The following is a 27037-nucleotide window of genomic DNA, read 5'->3' on the forward strand; positions in this document are numbered from 1 at the left end:
CCCTGTGTGCAGACCTTAATTAGGTAACTGTCCACTGACCCTGTGTGCAGACATTAATTAGGTAACTGTCCACTGACCCTGTGTGCAGACATTCATTAGGTAAATGTCCACTGACCCAGTGTGCAGACATTAATTAGGTAACTGTCCACTGACCCTGTGTGCAGACATTAATCAGGTAACTGTCCACTGACCCTGTGTGCAGACATTAATTAAGTAACTGTCCACTGACCCACTGACCCAGTGTGCAGACGTTAATTAGGTAACTGTCCACTGACCCTGTGTGCAGACGTTAATTAGGTAACTGTCCACTGACCCAGTGTGCAGACATTAATCAGGTAACTGTCCACTGACCCTGTGTGCAGACATTAATTAAGTAACTGTCCACTGACCCACTGACCCAGTGTGCAGACGTTAATTAGGTAACTGTCCACTGACCCTGTGTGCAGACATTAATCAGGTAACTGTCCACTGACCCTGTGTGCGGACATTAATTAGGTAACTGTCCACTGATCCTGTGTGCAGACATTAATTAGGTAACTGTCCACTGACGCTGTGTGCAGACATTAATCAGGTAACTGTCCACTGACCCTGTGTGCAGAAATTAATTAGGTAACTGTCCACTGACCCTGTGTGCAGACATTAATCAGGTAACTGTCCACTGACCCTGTGTGCAGACATTAATTAAGTAACTGTCCACTGACCCACTGACCCAGTGTGCAGACGTTAATTAGGTAACTGTCCACTGACCCTGTGTGCAGACATTAATTAGGTAACTGTCCACTGACCCTGTGTGCAGACGTTAATTAGGTAACTGTCCACTGACCCTGTGTGCAGACCTTAATTAGGTAACTGTCCACTGACCCTGTGTGCAGACATTAATTAGGTAACTGTCCACTGACCCTGTGTGCAGACGTTAATTAGGTAACTGTCCACTGACCCAGTGTGCAGACATTAATCAGGTAACTGTCCACTGACCCTGTGTGCAGACATTAATTATGTAACTGTCCACTGACCCACTGACCCAGTGTGCAGACGTTAATTAGGTAACTGTCCACTGACCCAGTGTGCAGACATTAATTAGGTAACTGTCCACTGACCCAGTGTGCAGACATTAATTAGGTAACTGTCCACTGACCCTGTGTGCAGACATTAATTAGGTAACTGTCCACTGACCCAGTGTGCAGACATTAATTAGGTAACTGTCCACTGACCCTGTGTGCAGACATTAATTAAGTAACTGTCCACTGACCCACTGACCCAGTGTGCAGACGTTAATTAGGTAACTGTCCACTGACCCTGTGTGCAGACCTTAATTAGGTAACTGTCCACTGACCCTGTGTGCAGACATTAATTAGGTAACTGTCCACTGACCCTGTGTGCAGACGTTAATTAGGTAACTGTCCACTGACCCAGTGTGCAGACATTAATCAGGTAACTGTCCACTGACCCTGTGTGCAGACATTAATTAAGTAACTGTCCACTGACCCACTGACCCAGTGTGCAGACGTTAATTAGGTAACTGTCCACTGACCCTGTGTGCAGACATTAATCAGGTAACTGTCCACTGACCCTGTGTGCGGACATTAATTAGGTAACTGTCCACTGATCCTGTGTGCAGACATTAATTAGGTAACTGTCCACTGACGCTGTGTGCAGACATTAATCAGGTAACTGTCCACTGACCCTGTGTGCAGAAATTAATTAGGTAACTGTCCACTGACCCTGTGTTCAGACATTAATCAGGTAACTGTCCACTGACCCTGTGTGCAGACATTAATTAAGTAACTGTCCACTGACCCACTGACCCAGTGTGCAGACGTTAATTAGGTAACTGTCCACTGACCCTGTGTGCAGACATTAATTAGGTAACTGTCCACTGACCCTGTGTGCAGACGTTAATTAGGTAACTGTCCACTGACCCTGTGTGCAGACCTTAATTAGGTAACTGTCCACTGACCCTGTGTGCAGACATTAATTAGGTAACTGTCCACTGACCCTGTGTGCAGACGTTAATTAGGTAACTGTCCACTGACCCAGTGTGCAGACATTAATCAGGTAACTGTCCACTGACCCTGTGTGCAGACATTAATTAAGTAACTGTCCACTGACCCACTGACCCAGTGTGCAGACGTTAATTAGGTAACTGTCCACTGACCCAGTGTGCAGATATTAATTAGGTAACTGTCCACTGACCCAGTGTGCAGACATTAATTAGGTAACTGTCTACTGACAATGTGTGCAGACATTAATTAGGTAAATGTCCACTGACCCTGTGTGCAGACATTAATTATGTAACTGTCCACTGACCCTGTGTGCAGACATTAATTAGGTAACTGTCCACTGAACCTGTGTGCAGACATTCATTACGTAAATGTCCATTGACCCTGTGTGCAGACATTCATTACGTAAATGTCCATTGACCCTGTGTACAGACATTATTTAGGTAACTGTCCACTGACCCTGTGTGCAGACATTCATTACGTAAATGTCCATTGACCCTGTGTGCAGACATTATTTAGGTAACTGTCCACTGACCCGGTTCGAGAAGAATGGAACGTTAAACAGATCAGTCACACAATGAAATGAAGTGAAACTGTAACAGAAGATATGGGTTTGTAACTTTATTTTTTGATTATTTATAGCGCAGCGGACTAAACCAAGGCTGCAAACATTATATAACAAAATAAAAACAAATGATAAAATGAAATATGTACGTCAAAGAACATAAAAAGGCCACATTGGTAAGACACATTGCAGACTGGAAAGCCCATGTAGGAGTTTACAACACTCCCTCATCAAGTACATTCGTCTAGCAAGCCGGTTATAAAAGACTGCGAACATGCAGATAAAGTGGACTTGCATGCAACATACATTAACTCATTCCACCATTAAAATAAAAAACGAAGAAGGTGGTTTAGAATCCAGACACGGGGAGATACGAAAGGAGAATGTGTGTGTGTGAAAACAGTTTTGGAAGCGATTGTTTGAAGATGGAGATAGAAAGGCAATGTCAGTGAGAGAGAAAGAATTGGGGGTTATCGAGAATGGGAGGGAAGGGAGAGGGGGGGAGGAGGAGTGCGGGGGTACTGAGGTGGGTGGGGTGGATGCAAGGGGAGCAAGAGGGGAGCTGAAGGAAGCGGTCGGTAGTTTTGGGGAATGAACTACATTCTGACGTTGAGACAGTTTTATTCACTGGAAGAAAAGGAGGGGCATATTTGTAATAATAATGATAATAACAATGGATACTTATATAGCACACTATCCAGAAATCTGCTCTAGGTGCTTTACAAAAACGCTTTTGTTAACATAAAACATTACATCAATGTTACATACACACACCAAAATGTGACTACACACACACACACACACACACACACACACACACACACACACACACACACACACACACACACACACACTGCATACATACATTTTAACATACATGTGTATCTAACAGCTACCCAAACACATATGTACACATAGGCAGGCACAAATTACTTACATAAACACACGCACACACAATACACATTCATATACATGCATGTAGTTATGTACACATACATATGTATACACACATAGTCAAGCACAGCTAACGCAAAGGAAGTGGACCTGCCACAATTGAACTTATTGCTGAGGGAAAAGGTGAGTTTTGAGACGAGATTTAAAAGATGCGAGGGAATCAGAATGACGGAGGTTATCAGGGAGCCGCTTGTTCCACGTCTTTGGCGATTGAAAAGAAAACGATCTGAGTCCATAGGTCTTACTTCTGACGTGATGTATCCTGAGAAGTCGAGTATCAGAGGACTGAGAGCGGAGCTGGCGAGACGGGGTATAGATATGGAGGAGTTCCGAAAGATACTTGGGGCGGGCCAGATCCGTTGACTGCAGAAAAGGTCAGAGTGGATAGCTTATAGTATATTCGATCAGAAACAGGCAACCAGTGGAGAGACTGAAGGAGAGGAGAAACATGGTCAAATTTAGAAGCTATGTAAATGAGTCTGGCAGCGTTATTCTGAATTCGTTGGAGTCTGTCTAACAGATATTTGGGAAGGCCGGCCAAAAGAGAGTTGCAGTAATCCAATCTTGAGAGAACCAGAGAGCATACAAATAAGTGTCTTGGTTGCATCGGTTGAGAGATAGTGGCGGATAGAGCTGATTCTACGCAGTTCCAAATAGGCAGCTTTACAGATATTCGAAATGTGCTGTTGGAAGGAAGAGACTGGTCTGGGATTACACCAAGACTGCGAACAGAAGGAGAAAGTGAAACAGGTGTGCTATTGATCAGAACAGAGTCAGGAAAGGAAGGATGTTGACGAAACTTCTTTGGACAGGTAATCATAAATTCAGTCTTATCATCATTTAGTTGCAGCTTGTTGAGAGTCATCCAGTCCTGACGCCAGGAGGAAGGTTGGAAGAAGATGACTGAGGTGGGAGGGTTGTCCGTGGGCTGAAGGGCTGAAGGATGGGGCGGACTGAGAGAGAGAGAGAGGGGGGTGGGGGGGGGTGGGGGGAGTGAGGTGTGTGTGTGTGTGTGTGTGTAGGGGGGGGGTGAAGGTTGTGTGTCAGTTTTGGATGGGAATGTCTGAGGGAGGCACAGAGGGGAGTGCTCATGAAATAATGAATAGACAAATAAATGAATGAAAAATAGATAGATACATAAAGACAAAAATACATTAATAATTAGTCAGCCAACCCGTCATCCAACCATGACAAGCAAAACAATTAGTAAAAAAAAACCCAACTTTTTAAACATTCACACACACACGCTCACACCGACACTGATACACACCGTGACGCACTGGCACTCGCACACACACACACACCGGCACATACACACTGGTACACACACACACACACACACACACACACACACACACACACACACACACACTGCACACACACACACACACACACACACACACACACACACACACACACACACACACGCAAACACACACACACACACACACACACACACTGCACACACACACACGACTCACACTGACATCATGACACCACAGTCTGGTGAACATTGTCCAGTCGTTCTGTAGATCGATGAAGAGACTATACAGTAATAGATAAACGAACAAAACACACACACCACACACACTGACACACACACACACACACACACACACACACACACACTGCACGCACACACACACACTGCACACACACACACACACACACACACACACACACACACACACACACACACACACACGACTCACACTGACATCATGACACCACAGTCTGGTGAACATTGTCCAGTCGTTCTGTAGATCGATGAAGAGACTATACAGTAATAGATAAACGAACAAAACACACACACCACACACACTGACACACAGACTGACATTAATACACACATAGACACACGCGCGCACACACACACACACACTGACACACAGACTGACATTAATACACACATAGACACACGCGCGCACACACACACACACACACACTGACACACAGACTAACATTAATACACACATAGACACACGCACACACACACACACTGACACACACATGCACACACACACACGTACCATGGCACACACTGACACCACACCGCACACACCACACACACACACACACACACACACACACACACACACACACACATTGCAAAGCAGGCGCACATAGGAGTTGAAATTCCACAAGGTTTGCAAGTGGCGTTACGTTGATTGGTCGACTGGTCGATCGTTTTATTCTGAATTCCCAGGCAAACTGCACCCTTCGCATGAAACTTATATAAATACCTAAACACAAAACGAACCATTTTATGCACTTTTAGTGAGTACAAAGTTTGAAAACAGAACATGACGGCACGTTATTCAACAACAAACACGTTGTAACCACTCTTGTTGACAGTGTGATGCCTGAACAGCCCGCCATTTCCGTTTGAAATTCGAGCAACACATTTTGTCAAATACACAGCGAACATATTACATTTAGAACCAAGCATTGATGCTGTGGGTAGGCTGTATTGTATGTGAATGTGTGGTTTTAGTTCTGAAACATATACAGAGTGTTCATTCCAGTTTATTGCATGAGCATGTGGCGGTGTCGACAATCATTCAAATCAGCGGCAACTTTCGCACTTTCAGAAAATAAACTTGGTTAATCTCCTTGTACGAAATATCGCACTCAGAAACATGTATAACACAGTACTTATTACGTTTAGTGGTTGCCATTTACATGTTAGTTTCGTTAAAGCTGCGTACCAATAATAAATCCCGATCGACAGGCTCAAATTTGGGTACGTCGCCATTGTTGACGTGTAACTGTAACTGACGAGCATGGAAAAATAAAATTCACAAACACACCCTAACTCATTTACTTTGTGTAAACAATAGCATTTTCTGTTTGCCTGGTCGAACAATATTTAGATGCAGTACAATCGTTTGGTATCAAAGTCAACTGAGAACGTAAACTAACGAGCGGAAAATATTACAACGCGTTGAGAGAGAATGGGGACAGTGGCAGGCAGACGAAATTTTGTGTTTTGTGGTGGTCAGAAAACCGATTAAAAGTCATTCCATATGCACATTACGGCCAAACAGTTTGTTTGTGTGGCTAGACTAGATTCCTGAAAGTTTGTTTACCACATGTTTGTATCAGTTACTTCGATATTCTGAGTAAAACAAACAAAGTTGTACAACGAACTCGTTTCAGCTGGTCGTAAACACGAACTTCATTTTAAGATTTCTTTTCATCAAATGAAAATATAGTCAAATAAGGAATGTCGAAAGAAAGAATGTTTATTGACAATTCCAGTGATATGCAATATATGGGTGTCTTTGTCGTAATTGATAAAATAACTCCCTTCAAACAAACAAAAACAAACACAAATTTGCTCAACTGAGGCTTCGCGAGGGCCGATTCACTTGCAGCCGCGGGCTGCTGGCTTTGCAGTTCGCCCGCGCTGTATAAAAATAAGTTCGGCCTCACCACTGCTTCATTCATTGCTCAGCCAGCAAACAAGTCAAGTCGCTCTCCGTTGGAACAACTCGTCCGTCAACTTACAGCATCATGTCTGACGCCGCTCCTGCCCCCGCTAAGAAGGCCGCCAAGCCCAAGAAGCCAGCCAAGCCTGCAGAGCACCCCAAGTACAGCGTCATGATCGCCGCTGCCGTCACCGCCCTGAAGGAGCGCGGTGGTTCCTCCCGCCAGGCCATCCTCAAGTACATCATGGCCAACTACAAGGTGGGCAATGAAGTGACTAAGATCAACGCACGTGTGAAAACCGCTCTGAAGGCTGGGGTTAAGGCCGGCACCCTTAAGCAGGCCAAGGGCACTGGAGCTTCTGGCTCTTTTCGTCTGGGAGAGAAAAAAGTGGCGGCTGCCAAACCCAAGAAAGCCAAGAAGCCCAAGGCTGCTGCCAAGAAGCCTGCTGCCAAACCCAAGAAGCCTGCTGCCAAGAAGACCAAGTCTCCCGCCAAGAAGGCCGCTGCCAAGAAGCCAAAGTCCCCTAAGAAGGCAGCCAAACCCAAGAAAGCAGCAAAGTCTCCAGCAGCCAAGAAGGCAGCCAAGCCCAAGAAGCCTAAGACCCCCAAGAAGGCTGCTGCCAAGAAACCAGCCAAGAAGTGAAGTCACTCGCTGAATCTTCATTGGATCGCCGTGTCGAATCTGTTTGATTCCTCAGGCCCTTTTCAGGGCCACCACACCTTCCCAAGAGGGTTGGTCCATCTCATTGCAAAAAGTTGTTATTAATGTACAAGATGTTTTACGGGGTGGAGGTTTAAATGACAACCAGTTTGTATGTGTGAGAGGGGCATAGCTGTGCACGTCCGCTTGTACGAGTGTTCGTTTCAAACATTTTGACTGATCATGCATGAACTCCACATTGTTAGCCCCCCCCCCCCCATCCCCAGTTACACACATCCAGATATATCTGAACACAAGTAAGATTTTAGATGGATTTTCAGTAAGGGATCGGTTCACTGCCATTGGCCACAGGGGAAGGAACTGCAGTAATAAAATGTATTGTGATTCGCCAATGTTACTCTCCCTTAGAATTCTGAACTTATCCAGTCGCTGTCTCTGAAGGGTTTCAGATCGGTGATGAAAATGTTGATACTCCCTCTGACAAAATTAACGTGCTCGTCAGTGAAGGGTTGTCACCTCACAGAGACTTGCTTGTATTTCAGTTGTGTTGCATGCTTGTGAAAGAATGCACGTGTGTGGGTACAAAACTGAAGTTCGCTGAACTTTGCCATGAATAGTTGATGATCCATTGCCTTCTATGTATCCTTTTTAAAGTTTTGATGTTTACTTATTCATTTTGTGTCTTCATTTTATGTTAATATGTTATACAAACCAAGAGAGGAGGTCCACCGATCTAAAAATAGGTGCAACCCTAGATTGGCTCAAGGCTCAGTTGACCAGCATGTTGGGTAAATGTGAAGGTCAGGCATTTGTCTACATTTTCTCTGTGTGTGCGTGCGTGTGTGTTCTCTTTCTCTCTCTCTTAATTTGTACGGTAGATCGATGGCATAACGTATGTTAATCACACTAGCTCGCTTTGACTCACGGTCCTTTGAAACTGAACTGTATCAGAGGTTTTTTTTGTTTTCAATCCTCGTCAGTTAGAAATGTCGGGTGCAACAGTTGGCATCAATTTAGTTTGTAATTATTTCACAAAGTTTCCTCTGGATTCTTAAATTACCGGCACTCCTCAACTTTTTCCATAGAATTTGCTTTTTTTTCTTTTTGTTGTTGTTGTTTTGCGGGGAGTGGGGATGGTGGTCGTGGTTGATTTATGTTCTTGCTAAGTATGTTTCAGTCGCTTCTCTAAAAACTTTAAACTGAAATGAATTTAAAAAAAAACAACAAACACACAAAAACAGCACACACACAAAAGAAGATACACCTATACATTGCATAATTACTATAAACAGATGTCAACTGCACGAGAAATAGCCAAATAATGCTGTTGCTTTCAGTAAACGAATCACTGAGATATAAACAACTCATTCAACTAATAGGTTGCAAGTTAATTTTATTGTCAAAGATCCAAGGGCAGAATGTCCTTCAAAGGTCACCAAGTGACCTTGAACCTAAAAAGAGTCAAGTTCACAAAGCCGCTGCTGCACAAGTTGTCCTCTTGGGACAAACTGTCGCGACTCGCCAATGCGCACGTCGCGCACCCATAAAACGCCAACGCAAATCCACAGGAAGCTCAACTGCTGGGTCGAATGATTATTTCATATGTGGGACATGCCGAACAATTCTAATTTCTTTAAGTCACCCGTATTATTCGGTCTTGTCGCCATTTTGGGAGCTGCTTTGCGGGCGCAGGAAAGGTGAGTTGTGAATTTTTTTCATTTCCAGCCCACTATTCCTGTGCATGTATAGCACCCTGCAGGGCCGAATACTAACGAATTCATGCATATACTAGTTTGATACACAGCGTGTCTTGTATCTTTCATGTTTTGCTTACATAATGTTTCCGGAATCCGGCCCACCAAACCCACCAAGTTTCTACTTTCGGTAACAGTCAAAACAGCCAAGAATGTCGAGTTACTTCCCCTACTTTAAAAATGTTTGGGTTGGATTTAGTTTCCAACGTGTAACAATTCCGGATATCAGCCTGAATATAGTTTCAACTTTTCAACTAATGGGTTTCAGTATTTTCACACAACACCAGACTGTAGCAAATATGCGCGAGATACAGCTAAGGGAAGTAATACACATCTGCCCACGTGAGACAGAAACACACACAACCACACCGCACCACATCACATAACACTACACTACACAACAAAAACAACAACAACAACAACAACAACAACAACACACACACACACACACATGTATATTGTTCACACAAGTATTCTTTTGACTAATGATAAGAAGAAGCAGCGGATTTGCACAAGTACAGTGCCCAAAACACCCTCTTCAAAAGGGATCTTCTAATATGATGAGAAAGGGATCTTCTAATGTGATAGCAAAGTTTGCTGATCTGATCCTTCAAAGATATGGCTCTAGAGGTATTTTTCAATAATTGATATAGTTCCGATTTATGGAACAGTATATATATCTTAGAAACCTGAAGTTGATAGATCTATGTTTTCAGTATCAAAAACTTCAAGTTTTAGGAGAAAAACAGTTCCACTGCCATCTCCATTAAGATAGATTATTTCTCATATCAAAATAGTAATTTATGATCAGTATGATATATGAACTATGTAAAATACATTTTTAGGTTGGCTGTGTGGGCCTGGTCATTGTGTTGGGTTTATGTATGTCAGGCATCTGCTATCTGGTCGTTTCACCCCCATGTCAGTTCATCCCAACCAGTTCATCCCATTGCCAGTTCACCCCAAGTCATTTCGCCCCCATTGCTGTTTTTTCGCCCTTAGCTGCCTGGTCCATATTTAGCATCCACCTCTTCAAAATGAGACACATCAAAATATTACATGGAATGAGCATAGTTTACTGACAAACATTTCCAGGTTAAAATTTGACATGTTTGAAAGAAAGGGGTATCAACACTTGGTGATTTAGGTAAGATAGTAATACAAAATGCATGTACTTGACTACTTACTTGCACATTACAAAGCAACATTTTCAATAGCACACACTCCAGTTCAAAGCACAGTGCCACAATTGACAGAAATCCATATTATGAGGAACACAGTTTGCAATACCTCTCCACCAAAATCACCCAACATGCAAAAGCCACGCAAGCATAATTTTATGATTCATTCCAATGGATTAGGTCATTGTCTCATTTAATTATCATTTAAAATTACACATTACAAAGAACATTTTCAACTACAGCACATGTTGAGCACTGATTTAAAGCAGTCACAATCATTGAAAACCTGAGCAGTTGCACCATCTATCAACCAAAATGATCCAATGTGTGAATGGTCTACAACCATAATTTCAGTTGAATTAGTCCATTGTCTGCCATTTATCAGTTCAAAGTTATCAGTTTATCAGTTATATACTTGTAGCACACACAATTTCAACACATTTTGCAACATTTGTGCCATTCCCTGTTTTGGCTATGATTATTACTTCCACCAGCTTTCTGCAAATTCAAAGGAAACAATACACAATCACACGTTTATATTTCATGAAATGGTTGGGGCCGAAGCGACCTGTGGTTTGGGGGCGAACTGGCCGGCTTAGGAACGAACTGGTTGGGGCCAAACCAATATGGGGGTGAAACAATTGTAATTCAGGCATCTGCTTCTCTCTGTCTATCTGTCTGTTTCTCTCTCTCTCTCTCTCTCTCTCTCTCTCTCTCTCTCTCTCTCCCCCCCCCAACCCCCCCTCCAGATATATGTATGTGTAAATAGATGTGGTGTATCATAAATGGATCAATCTAGACACTATGACACCTGTTTGAAACTGAAACTGGAATGCTCATAGTTTTTTTGTTTTGTTTTTTCATCTTCCAACAGGTGACCCCCAGATGGCGGTAGTGCTTGTCCTGTCCTGTATTGTACTGATCCTCATTACCATCTTCATTTTGAGGAGCCGCCTTTTGAAGCGGACTACAACCGACAATGGGGAGCCAATCCCCAGCGTTGAACCGTGCCTTCCTTTCTTCGGTAACGCCTTGCATATCAACACAGCCAACTTCCATCTCATCCTCAGTGAACTGAGGCAAACCTACGGGCCAGTCTTTTACATCAGACTGTTTCAAGAGAAGATACTTGTGCTGAACGACTATGCAAGCATTCATGATGCCTTGGTAGTGAAAGGCAGTGATTTTGGCGGGAGACCTTGCATGTATAGGACTTCGCAGGCAGATCGAAACAAGCATTCCATTGTGTGGCAGACGTACACCAAGAGGCTGATGTTTCTGAGGAAGTTAGTGCTGAGGTGTTTGAAGATGTACGGAACTGGGCTGGAGAAGTTGGAGGAACGATGTGCGCTGGACATACAGCACGTGTGTGACAGGTTCAGGCAGACAGGGGGGCGGCCGTTTGACCCCCTGGACTCCATCTATGAGTCTGTGTGCAGCATCATGCTGTACCTGGTAGGTGATTGTTTCTTCCTTTCTGTTCTCTCAGTGTCTTTTCATCTTCATGTCTTTTTGACAGAGTGTCTATTTGTGTGAGTGTGTGTGTGTAGGTGGGTAGGAGTGGTGGGCAGGGGATGAGTGGTTGGGGTGGGGGGTATGCATGTGCTTATTCCAAAACCCACAGGCATCACTTTTGGTCTGTTTGCTGTGAGTGTCTGTTTAACAATAGCTTTAAATTGTATTGTTTGACTTTACACACTCGCACGCACCCAGTTTCCCAGTAATTTGAAAGGAAGGGAAGGTAGATTGAAAGTACCATGTATGTTTTTTTATGATGATTTTTTAATTTAAAAAAAAAAAGATTTAGATGATTACTATTGTTGGTGCAGTTACATACATGTGTGCGCATTGCATGAACAATTTGAACTGTTACCAATTTTTTCAAAGAGCAATGCTTGAAACAATCTTGTGTTGTAGGTTTATATACAACTTTATATTATAATACATAAAAATTAAAATATTCCTTCAGTTCACATTCAGACTGTTAATAGTATTATCATTTGAATCAGGTTACTATTTTTAGTGCAGTTACATACATCATTACATGCGCATCACAGGCATGAACAATTTAAACCGTTACCAATTTTTCAAAGAGCAGTGCTTGAAACAATCTTGTGTTGTAGGTTTATATACAACTGTATATTATAATACATAAAATATTCCTTGAATTCACATTCATACTATTATCATTTGAATCACTCTTGTATGTCGTCTCAGAAGAAATGCCTTATTTTATTTTGGCTTTTATTTATATGAGTTGAAAGAGTCTGCGAACAGCATGAAATATTGAGAGGTAATGAAGAATAAGATTTTGTTCTCCTTGAGCAATAAAGGGTATGAAGATTAAAGGCAGCAGAGAAATGAATAACATGGGCTTTTCTATCATGTTGCAGTCTTTTGAAGTAATTTATATTAGATATGGAAAAAGTGTATACAGTTATATATTTTCAGACACTTGATACTAAAAACAAGTAATAAACAAGAAAAAACGATTATTCCAATCACAGATGCTTCTGTAACAATTCTTATCCAAGAAGTGTGGCTTTTATGTATTTTCCCTATGAAGCTATTTATATCCAATAATATTGTTTTGCATAATTTTCAGACACCGGACACTTAATTTGACATGGTGACATTCCATCGCATGTGCTCATTAAGAAATCGATAACCAGTAAGTGTTTATACTGTAATGTATATTTTTCACTATTTCAGACACTGGGCACCCGATTTGATCACGGCAGCCCAGTTTTTCAGTCCATCAGGGAGATGAACGAGTTGTTCAACGACACGTTTGGGTCGGGCAAGTGCAAGCAGCTGGATGTGGTTCCACTACTGCGGCTGCTGCGAGCCGACAGCTACTGCCAGATGCAGAGGGCACTTCAGCTCCGGGATGACTTCTGGCATGAACAGCTGAACAAAATGAAGGCAAGCGTCCATGAGTTTTTTGGTGTGGTGTGGTGGTGTGCAGAGACCCAGGCATTGACACACAGCTGGCATACTGGGAGGAATCTGGTGAATTGTCCTTCTGTTTGGCGCCCCAATGACTCTTCACTGAGTCAAGGGATGGGAAAAAGTGGTGTGGTGTTGTGTGGTGTTGTGTAACGTAGTGTTGTACTGTAGTGTAGTGTTGAATGATATTGTGTAATGCATTTCATGTAGTGTTGTGCAGTTCAGTGTGGTGTTACTTGGTATAGAGCGGTATTTTGTTGTGTGGTGTTGTGTAATGTAGTGTAGTGTGATGTAGCGTAGTGCAGTTTAAGTTGGGGAGAGCAGCTCAAATTTCACAGAGACAAGTCTGTTGTGACAACAATACAATACAAGACAAGACAAAACAAGTCTGTTGTGACAACAATACAGTACAGTGCAATACAATACAATAGTGATAAGAAACTCCAGGGAGAGCTGGACAGTACAAGGTCTTCAGAGAAGAAGCCCCCCTCAGTCAAGTGTTTCGGTCCTTAACTCCTTAAACTCTCATGACTTCTGGATGCCCTTGTATTGCCGCCTTTTCTTTTATTTCCTGGTCCTCAGCCGGTTTGAACCCGTGCACCCAGGGTGGTCGCCACTTCAGAACTGAGTCACCTTTTTCTGGCAGATGTTTTAACCACTGAGTCATCGTAGGCAATATGATACAATACGATATAATATAATATGATATAATATAATACGGTATGATATATAATACAGTGCAGTGCAATGTAATGCAATGCAGTGCAGTACAATACACTACACTACAATACAGTTCGTTAAACCATTCTCCATTTCTTCTCTCTCTCTCTCTCTCTCTCTCTCTAGTCTCTCTCTCTCTGTCTACTACACTTTCTCACTCTTCTGCCCATCTGTCAATCTGTGCATGTGTGTGAGTGAGTGAGTGAGTGAGTGTGTGTGTGTGTGTGTGTTTGTGTGTGTGTTCCTTCTTGACATTGTGTACTCTTTGTAGTGGTTGTAGATTAGCAATGACCGATTGAAAGAATAAGCAATGCATAAAATCTTAATCCTTCAATGAAAACGTTTTAAGTTGTGAATTCAGAGTCCTGAGTTCTCTGTGATAACAGACTGATGGAGAGGACCCAGGCTGCATCGTACAAACCCTTCTGGACCAGATGGATATGGGTGACCACACACACAGTGCATCGGTGTCATCTTCCTCTTCATCTTCACCGTCCTCACCTGTCAACATGAATGGTTATCATCGTCATCAGCCCAGCTGGGGTCATTCTAACCTGGCCCTCAACACTGCCAAGGAGGTGTTCACCAATCTCATTTTAGCAGGTACTGTTTGTCACATGATGATGTGCATTAAAGATGTTTCTGACCAAGTAAAAGTGTACTGTGCTGTGTTGTATTATGTTTTGTCACAACAGATTTCTCTGTGTGAACTTCAGGCTGCTCTTCATGGTAGAGCATGTTGCTACAGTGCAGCGCCACCTCTTTTATTTTTATCTTCTTTTTCTTTTTTTTAAATGTCTGTCTGCTTTCCTATCAAAGTGGATTTTTCTACAGAATTTTGCCAGGGACAACCCTTTTACTACCATAAGTACTTTTGCATGCGCTAAGTGCATGCTACATATGGGACCTCAGTTTATCATCTCCTCAGAATGATTAGCACCCAGACACTATGCAAGATTTTGTGGAAGGGGGATGGGGGGTGGGGGGGTGGGGTGGGGATACTGGCAAGTGTGAGATCAACCTGTGCACTCAGATTCTTTTGCTTCCTGGGTGGATGAGCCAGCACTCCACAGCAAATCTGCAAATCTGCTGAACTGCTTCCTCTAGACCTTGTACTTTGGACTACAGCTAGTTGAATGGTGTCTAAACAAAAATCACAATGGCATAATTCAAATAATTTTTTCAAATACTTCATTCATAGGAAGTCCAGAGAGTTGTTTCCTTCCCTTGACACCCTTGCCTGACAAAGTTCTACCTTTGACTGTTGTCTACAACAGCCTCAACCAAATGTAGAAGTCATGATCAGCAATTGATGGCTGCTGTCCACAGGCAGAATTTTGGGGGACTGACAGTTTGTTGGTCATGGACAGAAAAGGGTGTGTGTGTGTGGTTTTTTTTTAATCTTCAGTTTAACGTCTATTCACTATAAGTGTTTTTAGACGTGTGTGTGTGTGTGTGTGTGTGTGTGTGTGTGTGTGTGTGTGCATGTGCATGTGCATTGGTACTGCATTTTAGCATTACATAGTTTGGAATGCTTGTATGAGATATGATAATTATATATATATTTTATCTTTCTTTTCTTTTTGGTTTTTGTTTCTCTCCATGAAATATGCACAATAACTATGATCGTTTTCTAACATATCCTTTTTCGCTGTAGAGGTTGCTGCATTGACAAACAGTAGAGAGTTGATAAACTAATAATATACTCTGGGAGGTCACTAATCACAGCTACTTTCAGTTAGTCCGCATGAGTGGGGGCAGTAGTTTGCACAGGACAGGACTCAGACCCCAGCTAGAGTCAGCATCAGTAGGTCATGATAAGTTATGTTAGATTGAACATAGATTTAAACTTGCAAAATAAGTTGTGGGGTAGTGTGGTTAAGAGGTAAGGTGACCACCTCGCAACCTATCAAGAGTGAATCTGAGCACACAGGTACGAATCCCACAATTGCCAATATTTTCTCCCTCTGTACCAGACTTTGAGTGGTGGTCTGGATGGTAACCATTTGGAGGATACAACAAACTGAGGCCCTCTGTACCAGACTTTGAGTGGTGGTCTGGATGGTAGCCATTTGGAGGGTACAACAAACTGAGGCCCTGTGTACCAGACTTTGAGTGGTGGTCTGGATGGTAGCCATTTGGAGGGTACAACAAACTGAAGCCCTCTGTACCAGACTTTGAGTGGTGGTCTGGATGGTAGCCATTTGGAGGATACAACAAACTGAGGCCCTCTGTACCAGACTTTGAGTGGTGGTCTGGATGGTAGCCATTTGGAGGATACAACAAAGTGAGCCCCTCTGTACTAGACTTGAGTGGTGGTCTGGATGGTAGCCATTTGGAGGATACAACAAAGTGAGCCCCTCTGTACCAGACTTTGAGTGGTGGTCTGGATGGTAGCCATTTGGAGGATACAACAAACTGAAGCCCTCTGTACCAGACTTTGAGTGGTGGTCTGGATGGTAGCCATTTGGAGGATACAACAAACTGAGGTCCTCTGTACCAGACTTTGAGTGGTGGTCTGGATGGTAGCCATTTGGAGGATACAACAAACTGAGGTCCTCTGTACCAGACTTTGAGTGGTGGTCTGGATGGTAGCCATTTGGAGGGTACAACAAACTGAGGTCCACTGTACAGCATACACAGCGTACATTAAAAAAAAGAAAAGAAAAAAAGAGAAGGGTTGCTCCTGGCAAAGTTCTGTTAAAAAAAACAAACCCACTTTGACAGGATAACAAATACCTTGCACCCGAAAAATAACAGGTCAAAATTTCTCCATGCGGTCAAAATTTCACACTGAGAAATCTTTTGTGACAAGAGCAATACAATACAATACAATACAATACAATACAGTACAGTACAATACAATACAGTACAGTACAGTACAATACAATACAATACAATACAATACACTGCAGTATAAGGCAACACAACACATTATAACACAGTGCAATGCAGTACAGCACAATACAACAATACAATACAATATGATATACAAACCAGTGCAGTGCAGTACACTGCAGTATAAGGCAACACAACACAACACATTATAACACAATGCAATGCAGTACAGCACAATACAACAATACAATACAATATGATATACAATCCAGTGCAGTGCAGTACACTGCAGTATAAGGCAACACAACACAATAAACACAATACAATGCACTGCAATACAGTACAATCATACAATACAACACAATACAATAATGATTTCCTTTCTGTTTGTGATGCACAGGGACGGACACGACGACCACGTCCCTGAGCTGTTTTCTCCTGATCCTGCTGCATCACCCGGACATCCAGCATCGTCTGCAGCAAGACGTGGACCGCGTGGTGGGCAGGAGTCGTCCGCCCTCCCTGGCCGACAAAGCCCACCTGCCCTATGTCGAGGCAGTCTTGATGGAGCTGTTGCGGTGGGTATAATTTCCATTTTTTGACTTGTTACAATCTCTTTTTATGGTGTGCATGGTCATATTGTGTTTGTGTTTATAACAAGCCTGTGATTGCAGAAGTTGATTTCCATGTGGATCACTAAAGTGTTTTTTGATTTGGTTTACAGGAGGTTGCTGATTGTCTTTTGTGTACATGTTTGTTGGTTCATCTCTTCAGTTGTTTTTTTCTTCTTCCTCTTCTTCCTCTTTCCCTATATCTTTGAAGAGTCATAGTGATAGGGGTGCTGAACAGAACTGTTCACCAGATTCTTCCTGGTCTGTTGGTTGTGTGCCCAAACCTGGGTCTCTGCAAATGGCTGAATTGTTTAGGATGTTGTACTGTATTGTATGGTATTGTATTACTATTTTTCACAACATATTTCTCTATGTGAAATTCAGGCTGCTCTCCCCCATTGAGAGTATGTTGCCACTGTGCAGCACCACCCATATTTTTGTTCTTTTTTTCCTGTCGGCATGTGTACTTGTTAAAATAGCATTGTGGATTTTTCTACTGAAATTTGCCAGGGACAAACCTTTTTATTGTTGCTGTGGGGTCGTTGTTTTTTTGGTATGCGCTCCAAGTGCACGTTGCACATAGTCCCTTGATTAATTGTCTCATCCAAAAGACTCACTAAGACCTCCTCTCAAGGTTCAGTGGGAATTGAACTGATGGACACTTGCTTCCTAGCTGGGTGCTCTTTACCACTAGGCCATCATTCTACACTACTTCTATTACATGGCTCAATTTTCTTCATTCTTGAAATTTTTATTCAAAAGAAATTTTTTGGTGTGTGTGTGTGTGTGTGTGTGTGTGTGTGTGTGTGTGTGTGTGTGTGTGTGTATTGGGGTGAGTGGGGGGAGAGCTACACATCAGCAATTGTTTCTGTATCTTCAAAATTGTTTTTTTTTTTTTATTATTTGTAGGTTTGTGCTTTGGAATTGCGTATGTGTGATGGATGACCCTTTGTATCTATGTATTGACATTTGTAGGTTAAACGTTTGAATTACTCAGGTGTGGAGGATGTTGTTTGTGTCTTTTATATTCATGTTTGCAGAGATTTGGTATCACTTGCATTTTTTTTGGTTTTTGTTTTGTTTTGTGTGAAGTGGCGGGGTAAAAACGGTCATACACGTAAAAGCCCACTCATGTACATGTGAGGGAAAGCGGGAGTTACAGCTCACAAATGAAGAAGAAGTATTTAGTGTTACTTGAAATATGTTTGACTGATTTTACAGGTACATTTCTCATGTACCCCTTGCGGTGCCTCACTACACAATGTGTGACACGTCTGTCCTGGGTCGCCCTGTTCCGGCAAACACCACTGTAAGTGTGTACCTTTTTTTTTTTCTTCACTCACTCAGAAAGTCTTTTGGGCAGCTGGTAGTCTGCCTAAAGAATCTCTTGGGCAGCTGTTAGTCTCTGGTAGTCTGGTAAAGAGTTTCTTGCGCAGCTGGTAATCTGGTAAAAGAGTCTCTTGGGCAGCTGTTAGTCTGCCAAAAGAATCTCTTGGGTAGCTAGTAGTTTGGTAAAGTGTCTCTTGGAAAAAGTTTCTTGGGCAGTTGGTAATCTGGTAAGAGAGTCTCTTGGGCAGCAGGTAGTCTGGTAAGAAAGTCTCTTGGGCAGCTGGTAGTCTGGTAAGAGTCTCTTGGGCAGCTGGTTGTCTGGTAAGAGAGTCTCTTGGGTAGCTGGTAGTCTGGGAAAGTGTCTCTTGGGCAGCTGATAATCTGGTAAAAGAGTCTTGGGCAGCTGGTTGGTAAAAGAGTCTCTTGTGCAGCTGGTAGTCTGGTAAGAGAGTCTCTTGGGTAGCTGGTAGTCTGGTAAAAGTCTCTTGGGCAGCTGGTAATCTGGTAAAAGAGTCTCTTGGGCAGCTGGTAGTCTGGTAAAAGTCTCTTGGGCAGCTGGTAGTCAGGTAAAAGTCTCTTGGGCAGCTGGTAGTCTGATAAAAGTCTCTTGGGTAGCTGGTAGTCTGGTAAAAGTCTCTTGGGTAGCTGGTAGTCTGGTAAAAGAGTCTCTTGGGCAGCTGGTAGTCTGGTAAGAGTCTCTTGGGCAGCTGGTAGTCTGGTAAAAGTCTCTTGGGTAGCTGGTAGTCTGGCATGTGAGCTACATGCCCTGCCTCATCAGGCTGTGACTGTATCACTTTGTAGTGAATGGACAATAAATCAAAGAAAGAAAGAATTGTTTGTATTTATTAAATTTCATCCTTCGCAAATCATTAATATATGAAATCATCTTTCTGTTTATTATTGTTGTTCCTAGCAATAGCTCTGCTCTCTGATATTTAGATAAAGTCAGTCAAAACTACGTTTTTGTCACAATCTTGAGCAGGTCCGATCGAGCTGTGGATCTTATCATACACACTTTCTGTAACATGAAAGGCATGCCTTGACTTCTCAAGCAAGTTAACATGTTCCAGGTCTACATCAACTTGTGGTCCTTACATCACGACAAGACCGAATGGACTGACCCTTGGCGGTTTGACCCCTCCCGTTTCCTTGACGATGGAGATCAGCTGGTGACCCCTAGCCATGAGAACCGGCGCAAACTGCTTCCCTTTGGTGCAGGGCGGCGGGTGTGCCTCGGAGAGGTCCTGGCCAAGAATCGACTGTTTCTGTTCGTCACGTCGCTGGTGCAGCAGTTTCACTTTGAGGCAGAGGACGGAGACAGTCTGCCAGACGTTGACCCGCGAACGTACGAGATGGGACTGGTCGTCCATCCCAAACCGTTCCGGGTACGGGCCGTTCCCAGGGGCTGCTCGGATGGTGCGCTGTAGGGAGGAACCTGGCTGAAGCTACAGTGAAAGAAGGCAGTTACTTTATACTGTATGTTTATTTATGTGTAACTTTTATTGTGGTAAACATCACGAGTTTGATCCCTGTGTGGGAACTATGAGCATCAGTCTGCATTTTCATTATTGTTATTTTCATTGCTGTTGTTGTTTGTGTTGTTATTATTATTATGATCATTATTGTTCTCATTGTTATTATATTGTCTGGTGTTGCTGGCGGTGAAGTGATGATAGTAATGAGATTGTGGAGTTTACTGTGATTTTGTTTGTGATGTATCCTCCTTTTTCTGAGATATTTTTGATTGGTATGTTGAAATCTGAACTGCAGGAATCTCACCCAGTACTGGTGATGGTACTGGCTGTGTGTGTGTGGTGGGGGGGAGGGGGATTTGGGGGGGAGGGCTCAGGGGGGGTGGGGGGGGAGGCTGGTGAGGGGCAGGGCATGGATGGGTGGACGGTGTTGGTGGGTGATCAGTGTGGGTGGATGGTGTTGGTGGGTGATCAGTGTGGGTGGATGGTGTTGGTGGGTGATCAGTGTGGGTGGATGGTGTTGGTGGGTGATCAGTGTGGGTGGATGGTGTTGGTGGGTGATCAGTGTGGGTGGATGGTGTTGGTGGGTGATCAGTGTGTGTGGATGGTGTTGGTGGGTGATCAGTGTGGGTGGATGGTGTTGGTGGGTGATCAGTGTGGGTGGATGGTGTTGGTGGGTGATAAGTGTGGGTGGATGGTGTTGATGGGTGATCAGTGTGGGTGGATGGTGTTGGTGGTGATCAGTGTGGGTGGATGGTGTTGGTGATAAGTGTGGGTGGATGGTGTTGGTGGGTGATCAGTGTGGGTGGATGGTGTTGGTGGGTGATCAGTGTGGGTGGATGGTGTTGGTGATAAGTGTGGGTGGATGGTGTTGGTGGGTGATCAGTGTGGGTGGATGGTGTTGGTGATCAGTGTGGGTGGATGGTGTTGATGGGTGATCAGTGTGGGTGGATGGTGTTGGTGATCAGTGTGGGTGGATGGTGTTGGTGATAAGTGTGGGTGGATGGTGTTGGTGGGTGATAAGTGTGGGTGGATGGTGTTGGTGGGTGATCAGTGTGGGTGGATGGTGTTGGTGGGTGATCAGTGTGGGTGGATGGTGTTGGTGATCAGTGTGGGTGGATGGTGTTGGTGGGTGATCAGTGTGGGTGGATGGTGTTGGTGGGTGATCAGTGTGGGTGGATGGTGTTGGTGATCAGTGTGGGTGGATGGTGTTAGTGGGTGATCAGTGTGGGTGGATGGTGTTGGTGATCAGTGTGGGTGGATGGTGTTGGTGGGTGATCAGTGTGGGTGGATGGTGTTGGTGGGTGATCAGTGTGGGTGGATGGTGTTGGTGATCAGTGTGGGTGGATGGTGTTGGTGGGTGATCAGTGTGGGTGGATGGTGTTGGTGATCAGTGTGGGTGGATGGTGTTGGTGGGTGATCAGTGTGGGTGGATGGTGTTGGTGGGTGATCAGTGTGGGTGGATGGTGTTGGTGGGTGATCAGTGTGGGTGGATGGTGTTGGTGGGTGATCAGTGTGGGTGGATGGTGTTGGTGATCAGTGTGGGTGGATGGTGTTGCTGGGTGATCAGTGTGGGTGGATGGTGTTGGTGGGTGATAAGTGTGGGTGGATGGTGTTGGTGGGTGATCAGTGTGGGTGGATGGTGTTGGTGGGTGATCAGTGTGGGTGGATGGTGTTGGTGATCAGTGTGGGTGGATGGTGTTGGTGGGTGATAAGTGTGGGTGGATGGTGTTGGTGGGTGATCAGTGTGGGTGGATGGTGTTGGTGGGTGATCAGTGTGGGTGGATGGTGTTGGTGGGTGATCAGTGTGGGTGGATGGTGTTGGTGGGTGATCAGTGTGGGTGGATGGTGTTGGTGGGTGATCAGTGTGGGTGGATGGTGTTGGTGATAAGTGTGGGTGGATGGTGTTGGTGGGTGATCAGTGTGGGTGGATGGTGTTGGTGATCAGTGTGGGTGGATGGTGTTGGTGGGTGATCAGTGTGGGTGGATGGTGTTGGTGGGTGATCAGTGTGGGTGGATGGTGTTGGTGATAAGTGTGGGTGGATGGTGTTGGTGGGTGATCAGTGTGGGTGGATGGTGTTGGTGGGTGATCAGTGTGGGTGGATGGTGTTGGTGATAAGTGTGGGTGGATGGTGTTGGTGGGTGATCAGTGTGGGTGGATGGTGTTGGTGATCAGTGTGGGTGGATGGTGTTGGTGGGTGATCAGTGTGGGTGGATGGTGTTGGTGGGTGATCAGTGTGGGTGGATGGTGTTGGTGATAAGTGTGGGTGGATGGTGTTGGTGGGTGATCAGTGTGAGTGGATGGTGTTGGTGGGTGATCAGTGTGGGTGGATGGTGTTGGTGGGTGATCAGTGTGGGTAGATGGTGTTGGTGGGTGATCAGTGTGGGTGGATGGTGTTGGTGGGGGGTATATCACAATATGAAATGAGTACTTGAGACAAAGGAAAATATCTGAGTTTACAGATCGTAAATTTATATCTTGTCTGGTCTTATTTGTATCTTGTATAATGATATATATTTCTATGTTTTCTTGGTATGTTCCTTGTTGTATTACTGTGTTAAAGTTTGCCACAATAATCAAATTCTAGCCCAAATAGTTGGAACAGTAGTTGCCTCCTCTGCTGTTCTGATGGTCATAGTCGGACACGACTGACTATCATATATATATATATATATTGTTTGGCTGGTGTTCTGTTGTTACCAGTGTGTACTGATGTGTGTGTTTGTGCGTGAATGTGTGTGTGTGTGTGTGTGTGTGTGTGTGTGTGTGTTTGTTTGTGTGCAGTCATTATTCGTTCAATTGTTTTCTTGATTCTTCTTTTTCTTTTTCTTCAATTTTGGGCTGTATGTTAACTGTGTGCTTTCATTTATGTATTTGTTCAATCATTCTTTTAATAAGCTGATATTGCTTGCCCAGTGTATGTGTGGGTGTGAGTGTGTGAGTATGTGTATGAGCGTTTGTGTGTGTGTATGTGTGTGTGTGTGTGCGTGTGTGTGTGTGTTTAAATGTGTGTTTGTTTGTGTGCAGTCATTATTCGTTCAATTGTTCTCTTGATTCTTCTTCTTTTTCTTCTTCTTCGTTTTTGGGCTGCAACTCCCATGTTCACTCGTATGTGCATGAGTGGGCTTTTACGTGTATGACAGTTTTTACCCTGCCATGTATGCAGCCATACTCCATGTTTAGGGGTGTGCATGCTGGGTATGTTCTTGTTTCCATAACCCACCAAACGCTGACATGGATCACAGGATCTTTAATGTACGTATTTGATCTTCTGCTTGCGTATACACATGAAGGGGGTTCAGGCACTAGCAGGTCTGCACATATGTTGATCTGGAGATTGGAAAAGTCTCCACCCTTTACCCACCAGGCACCGTTACAGAGATTTGAACCTGGGACCCTCAGATTAAAAGCCCAACGCTTTAACCATTTGGCTATTGCGCCCGTCATTCTCTTGATAAGCCGTTGTTGTTCTTCCCATGTGTGTGCGTGCATGCATGCATGTGTGTGTGTGTGTGTGTGTGTGTGTGTGTACATATGTATGAAGGGAATGGGGTGAATGTGGGGTTAGGTGGGGGTGATAGGTGTGTATCCATGTGACTGCGTGGGTTTCATGCTTTGCAGGAGATGATATTTTGCTGTAACCATTTTTCAGTCATGTCATAATATTATCTTGACAATCACTGATTATACGCCAAATATGTAAGTGCATGGATAATTCCAAGTATGTGTATAATAATTAATTTATCAGATTTAATTAGTGTTCATCAATTTATGTTTCACTTTCAATTTCTCATGGATGTATCATGGTGTTTGGACAAATCCATATATGCTACATCACATCTGCAGTGCAGATGCCTGACCAGCAGCATAACCCAACATGCTGAGTCGGGCCTTGAATGCATGCATATATATTTGTGTACCTATAAGAATAGATTTCTTCTACAGGATAACACTCTCATTGCCATGGGTTCTTTTTCATTGCGCCATGTGTTTGCTGCACACAGGACCTTGGTTTATTGTCTCTTCCCAATGACTGGACGCTCAGTTTGAGTTTCCAGTCAAACTTGGGAGAACGGGGGAGAGCGGAATTCGAACCCACACCCTTACCGACTCTCTGTGTTGGCAGACGAGATCTAAACCATTCTGCCACCTTTCTTCTCAAACAATACCCGAGTGAGAGCATTTATTTATCAGTGGATTTAATTATCAGTTTTTACATTATTTCCCAGGACCGGTATTAGACACACATACTCTCCACCCCCCACCCCACCCCCCAACCCCCTTCCGCCCCCCCCCCCCCCGCCCCCCAAAAAAAAAACAAAAAAAAGAAAGAAAACAAAAAAGAGAAAGGTGGATGTTCGGTTGAGTGGGATTTGAGAGTTGGAACAGGGTGAGAAAATGTATAATTATATGGAATGGTGCGAGAGAGAGAAAGAGAGAGAGAGTGTGTGTGTGTGAGTGTGTGTTGGCAACAATGAAGATTTGTTATCATTTTAACTTTTTTTAGATCTGTCAAACGTGTTTACCATAAATGCTTACGGGACAACTTGTTACACTTAACAGCGTGTGTGTAGGCATACAAATCCACATGAATTGTATTGGCAACATTCTGCTCAGTTACTCACATGATTCCTTTATCTGTGCATGCACACATGTTGTGTGTCAGAGTTTTGGAAAGAGAGTGAATGTTTTGTCGATTATGGATTTATGGTCCTGTTGTTAAAGAATTTGAACTGCCATATATCCCGTGTCCTTTTTTTAAAATTGAAAAAAAATTACTGCCATATATCCTGATCAGTGTGTTATGTTTACGTGGAGGTCAGATGTGCTGGTTTTTTGTTTTTTTTTAATTTTTTTTTTATAGATTTTTGTACAGCAAGTGTGATGTGGGGTGTATGTATGGATCACTCCAAATGCTCTGACACCTTGAAACAAAACGTTTGGTTTTTTTAACTGCCATATCACGTACCTTTGTCTGTTTTTCTACTGCCATACATTTCCTTCTTTCATGTTTTAAAAATTTTTTTTTTACTGAGATATATTCTGTGTGTTTAATAACCTTTTTTTTTAAGCTGGATGTGGAACTACAATTGTTCCTTCCTGCCACAATATATGTGACAGAGTGCAGCGTTAAGCATGCGACAAGCTGCCATTATTATTATTATTATTATTATTATTCTTAATATCAGTATTGCTGTTGTTAAAAGTTGTAGAGCAGTGTTTTTTTCAGTTCACAGACCAGAAAGTCAAGGTTTTTGTTGTTTTTTTGTTTGTTTTTCATGATAGCAATCTCATTTGTAAATAGTTTTTGGATTTTTCTTAAGTATGGAATTTTCCCTACTCACCTGCCCCTACCCCCCCTTTACTCTCCACCCCTGGGGAAAATTAAAATGGTGGCAGAGCGAGGAAAGGGCCCCACCTTCCTTTACCAACCCTAGACACAGTGCATGTGGATTCACTGCCCCAGTGGCTGTAAATGTCTGTAGGATGTTTAACCTTTTTTTTAACCAGACAGTGTTCAGAATTCTGTAACAGTTGGTGATGGAGAGTGAATGGTAGCAAGTGAAGATGCTGCTGCCACCAGTATGTTCACTTTATCTGACTGCTTCTACTGAGAAGGTGTCGCTGGGAGGTGAAGTCGATGATCTGTCTTAAGATGGAAGTCCTGAATTAGTGTCATGTTGTGGGTACGGAGCGTGTCAACTCTGTCAGTCCAGCACCGGTGAGGTCTTCCTGTGGCTGTGAAGCTGGAGTTCTTGGTGTTGTAGGATCACAGGGCTGGCTGGTTACCTGGCATTCATGTTAGATGACCAAGCCGCATTGCATTGGTGCGCTGTGAACTGGTTGATAGGTGTGGCACCAACTGTCTTTCTGATGTCATTGCTTCTGTCCAGGTGCACCAATTAGTCGATGCAAAATAACCAAAACTGGTCAGAATCCTGCATGTATGGTGTTGACGATATTCTGTTCAATTACTCTGATCATTCCTGCCCATTTTTTTGCACACAGGTTTGCTTCGGGGGAAGACGAAAGGAAAAGCTCAATTGCATCACAGTGGTAGACATTGTGTTTCGAAATTGTTCATATGTTTGTAAATGGGAACTCTCCTCCCCACATAGATGTGCATGCAACAGGATTCAAATACTGCAAATGTGTTATAACTTTTTTTCTTTTTCTTTTTTTTCAAAATGAATACTTGTGTATTAAAGATCAGCAGCTGACTGAAGTTTCTCGTTTGTTATGTCCCCATGATGTTCCAGTGTAATCTTTTACAGAACAGATAACACTTTCTTATCTCAACAAGAGAAATATGTGTATGGTGTATGTTACAAAAGCAATACATGAGAATCACGGTCAGTATGAATATATGAAAGACAAAAAGTGCGTAAATGTTAAGGACTTATGATAAGAACGGTTGTGTGTAAAGTTCAGATAGTTATATAAATTTAAGAAATTAACTGACTTGGGTGTGAAACTGTTGTGGATTCTAAGTTTTCAGTTTGGGAAATCAGTAGCATTTCCCAGAAGGTAAAAAGTTTGCAGTATTTGTGAGAATATGGCTGTCATCACT

At 43.3% G+C, this 27037-nt stretch overlaps 2 protein-coding genes across 2 annotated transcripts; both read left to right on the forward strand.

The window, feature by feature from the left end:
- The first annotated feature begins 7035 nt into the window (after window positions 1-7035).
- On the forward strand, window positions 7036-7593 carry LOC143285540 (histone H1.2-like). The gene has a single exon (XM_076592900.1). The coding sequence runs from the start codon at window positions 7036-7038 to the stop codon at window positions 7591-7593; it is 558 nt and encodes a 185-aa protein (XP_076449015.1).
- Window positions 7594-9082: 1489 nt separating this feature from the next.
- LOC143285536 (steroid 17-alpha-hydroxylase/17,20 lyase-like) lies at window positions 9083-20793 on the forward strand. Its single transcript, XM_076592896.1, has 7 exons — window positions 9083-9308; window positions 11421-12001; window positions 13259-13471; window positions 14602-14818; window positions 17454-17631; window positions 18886-18973; window positions 20064-20793. The coding sequence occupies exons 2-7, from the start codon at window positions 11432-11434 to the stop codon at window positions 20418-20420; spliced, it is 1623 nt and encodes a 540-aa protein (XP_076449011.1). The 5' UTR covers window positions 9083-9308; window positions 11421-11431; the 3' UTR covers window positions 20421-20793.
- The last annotated feature ends 6244 nt before the right edge of the window (window positions 20794-27037 follow it).

This window comes from Babylonia areolata, chromosome 9 (genome assembly GCF_041734735.1).
Source record: "Babylonia areolata isolate BAREFJ2019XMU chromosome 9, ASM4173473v1, whole genome shotgun sequence".
In the NCBI taxonomy this organism is placed as follows: Eukaryota; Metazoa; Mollusca; class Gastropoda; order Neogastropoda; family Buccinidae; genus Babylonia; species Babylonia areolata.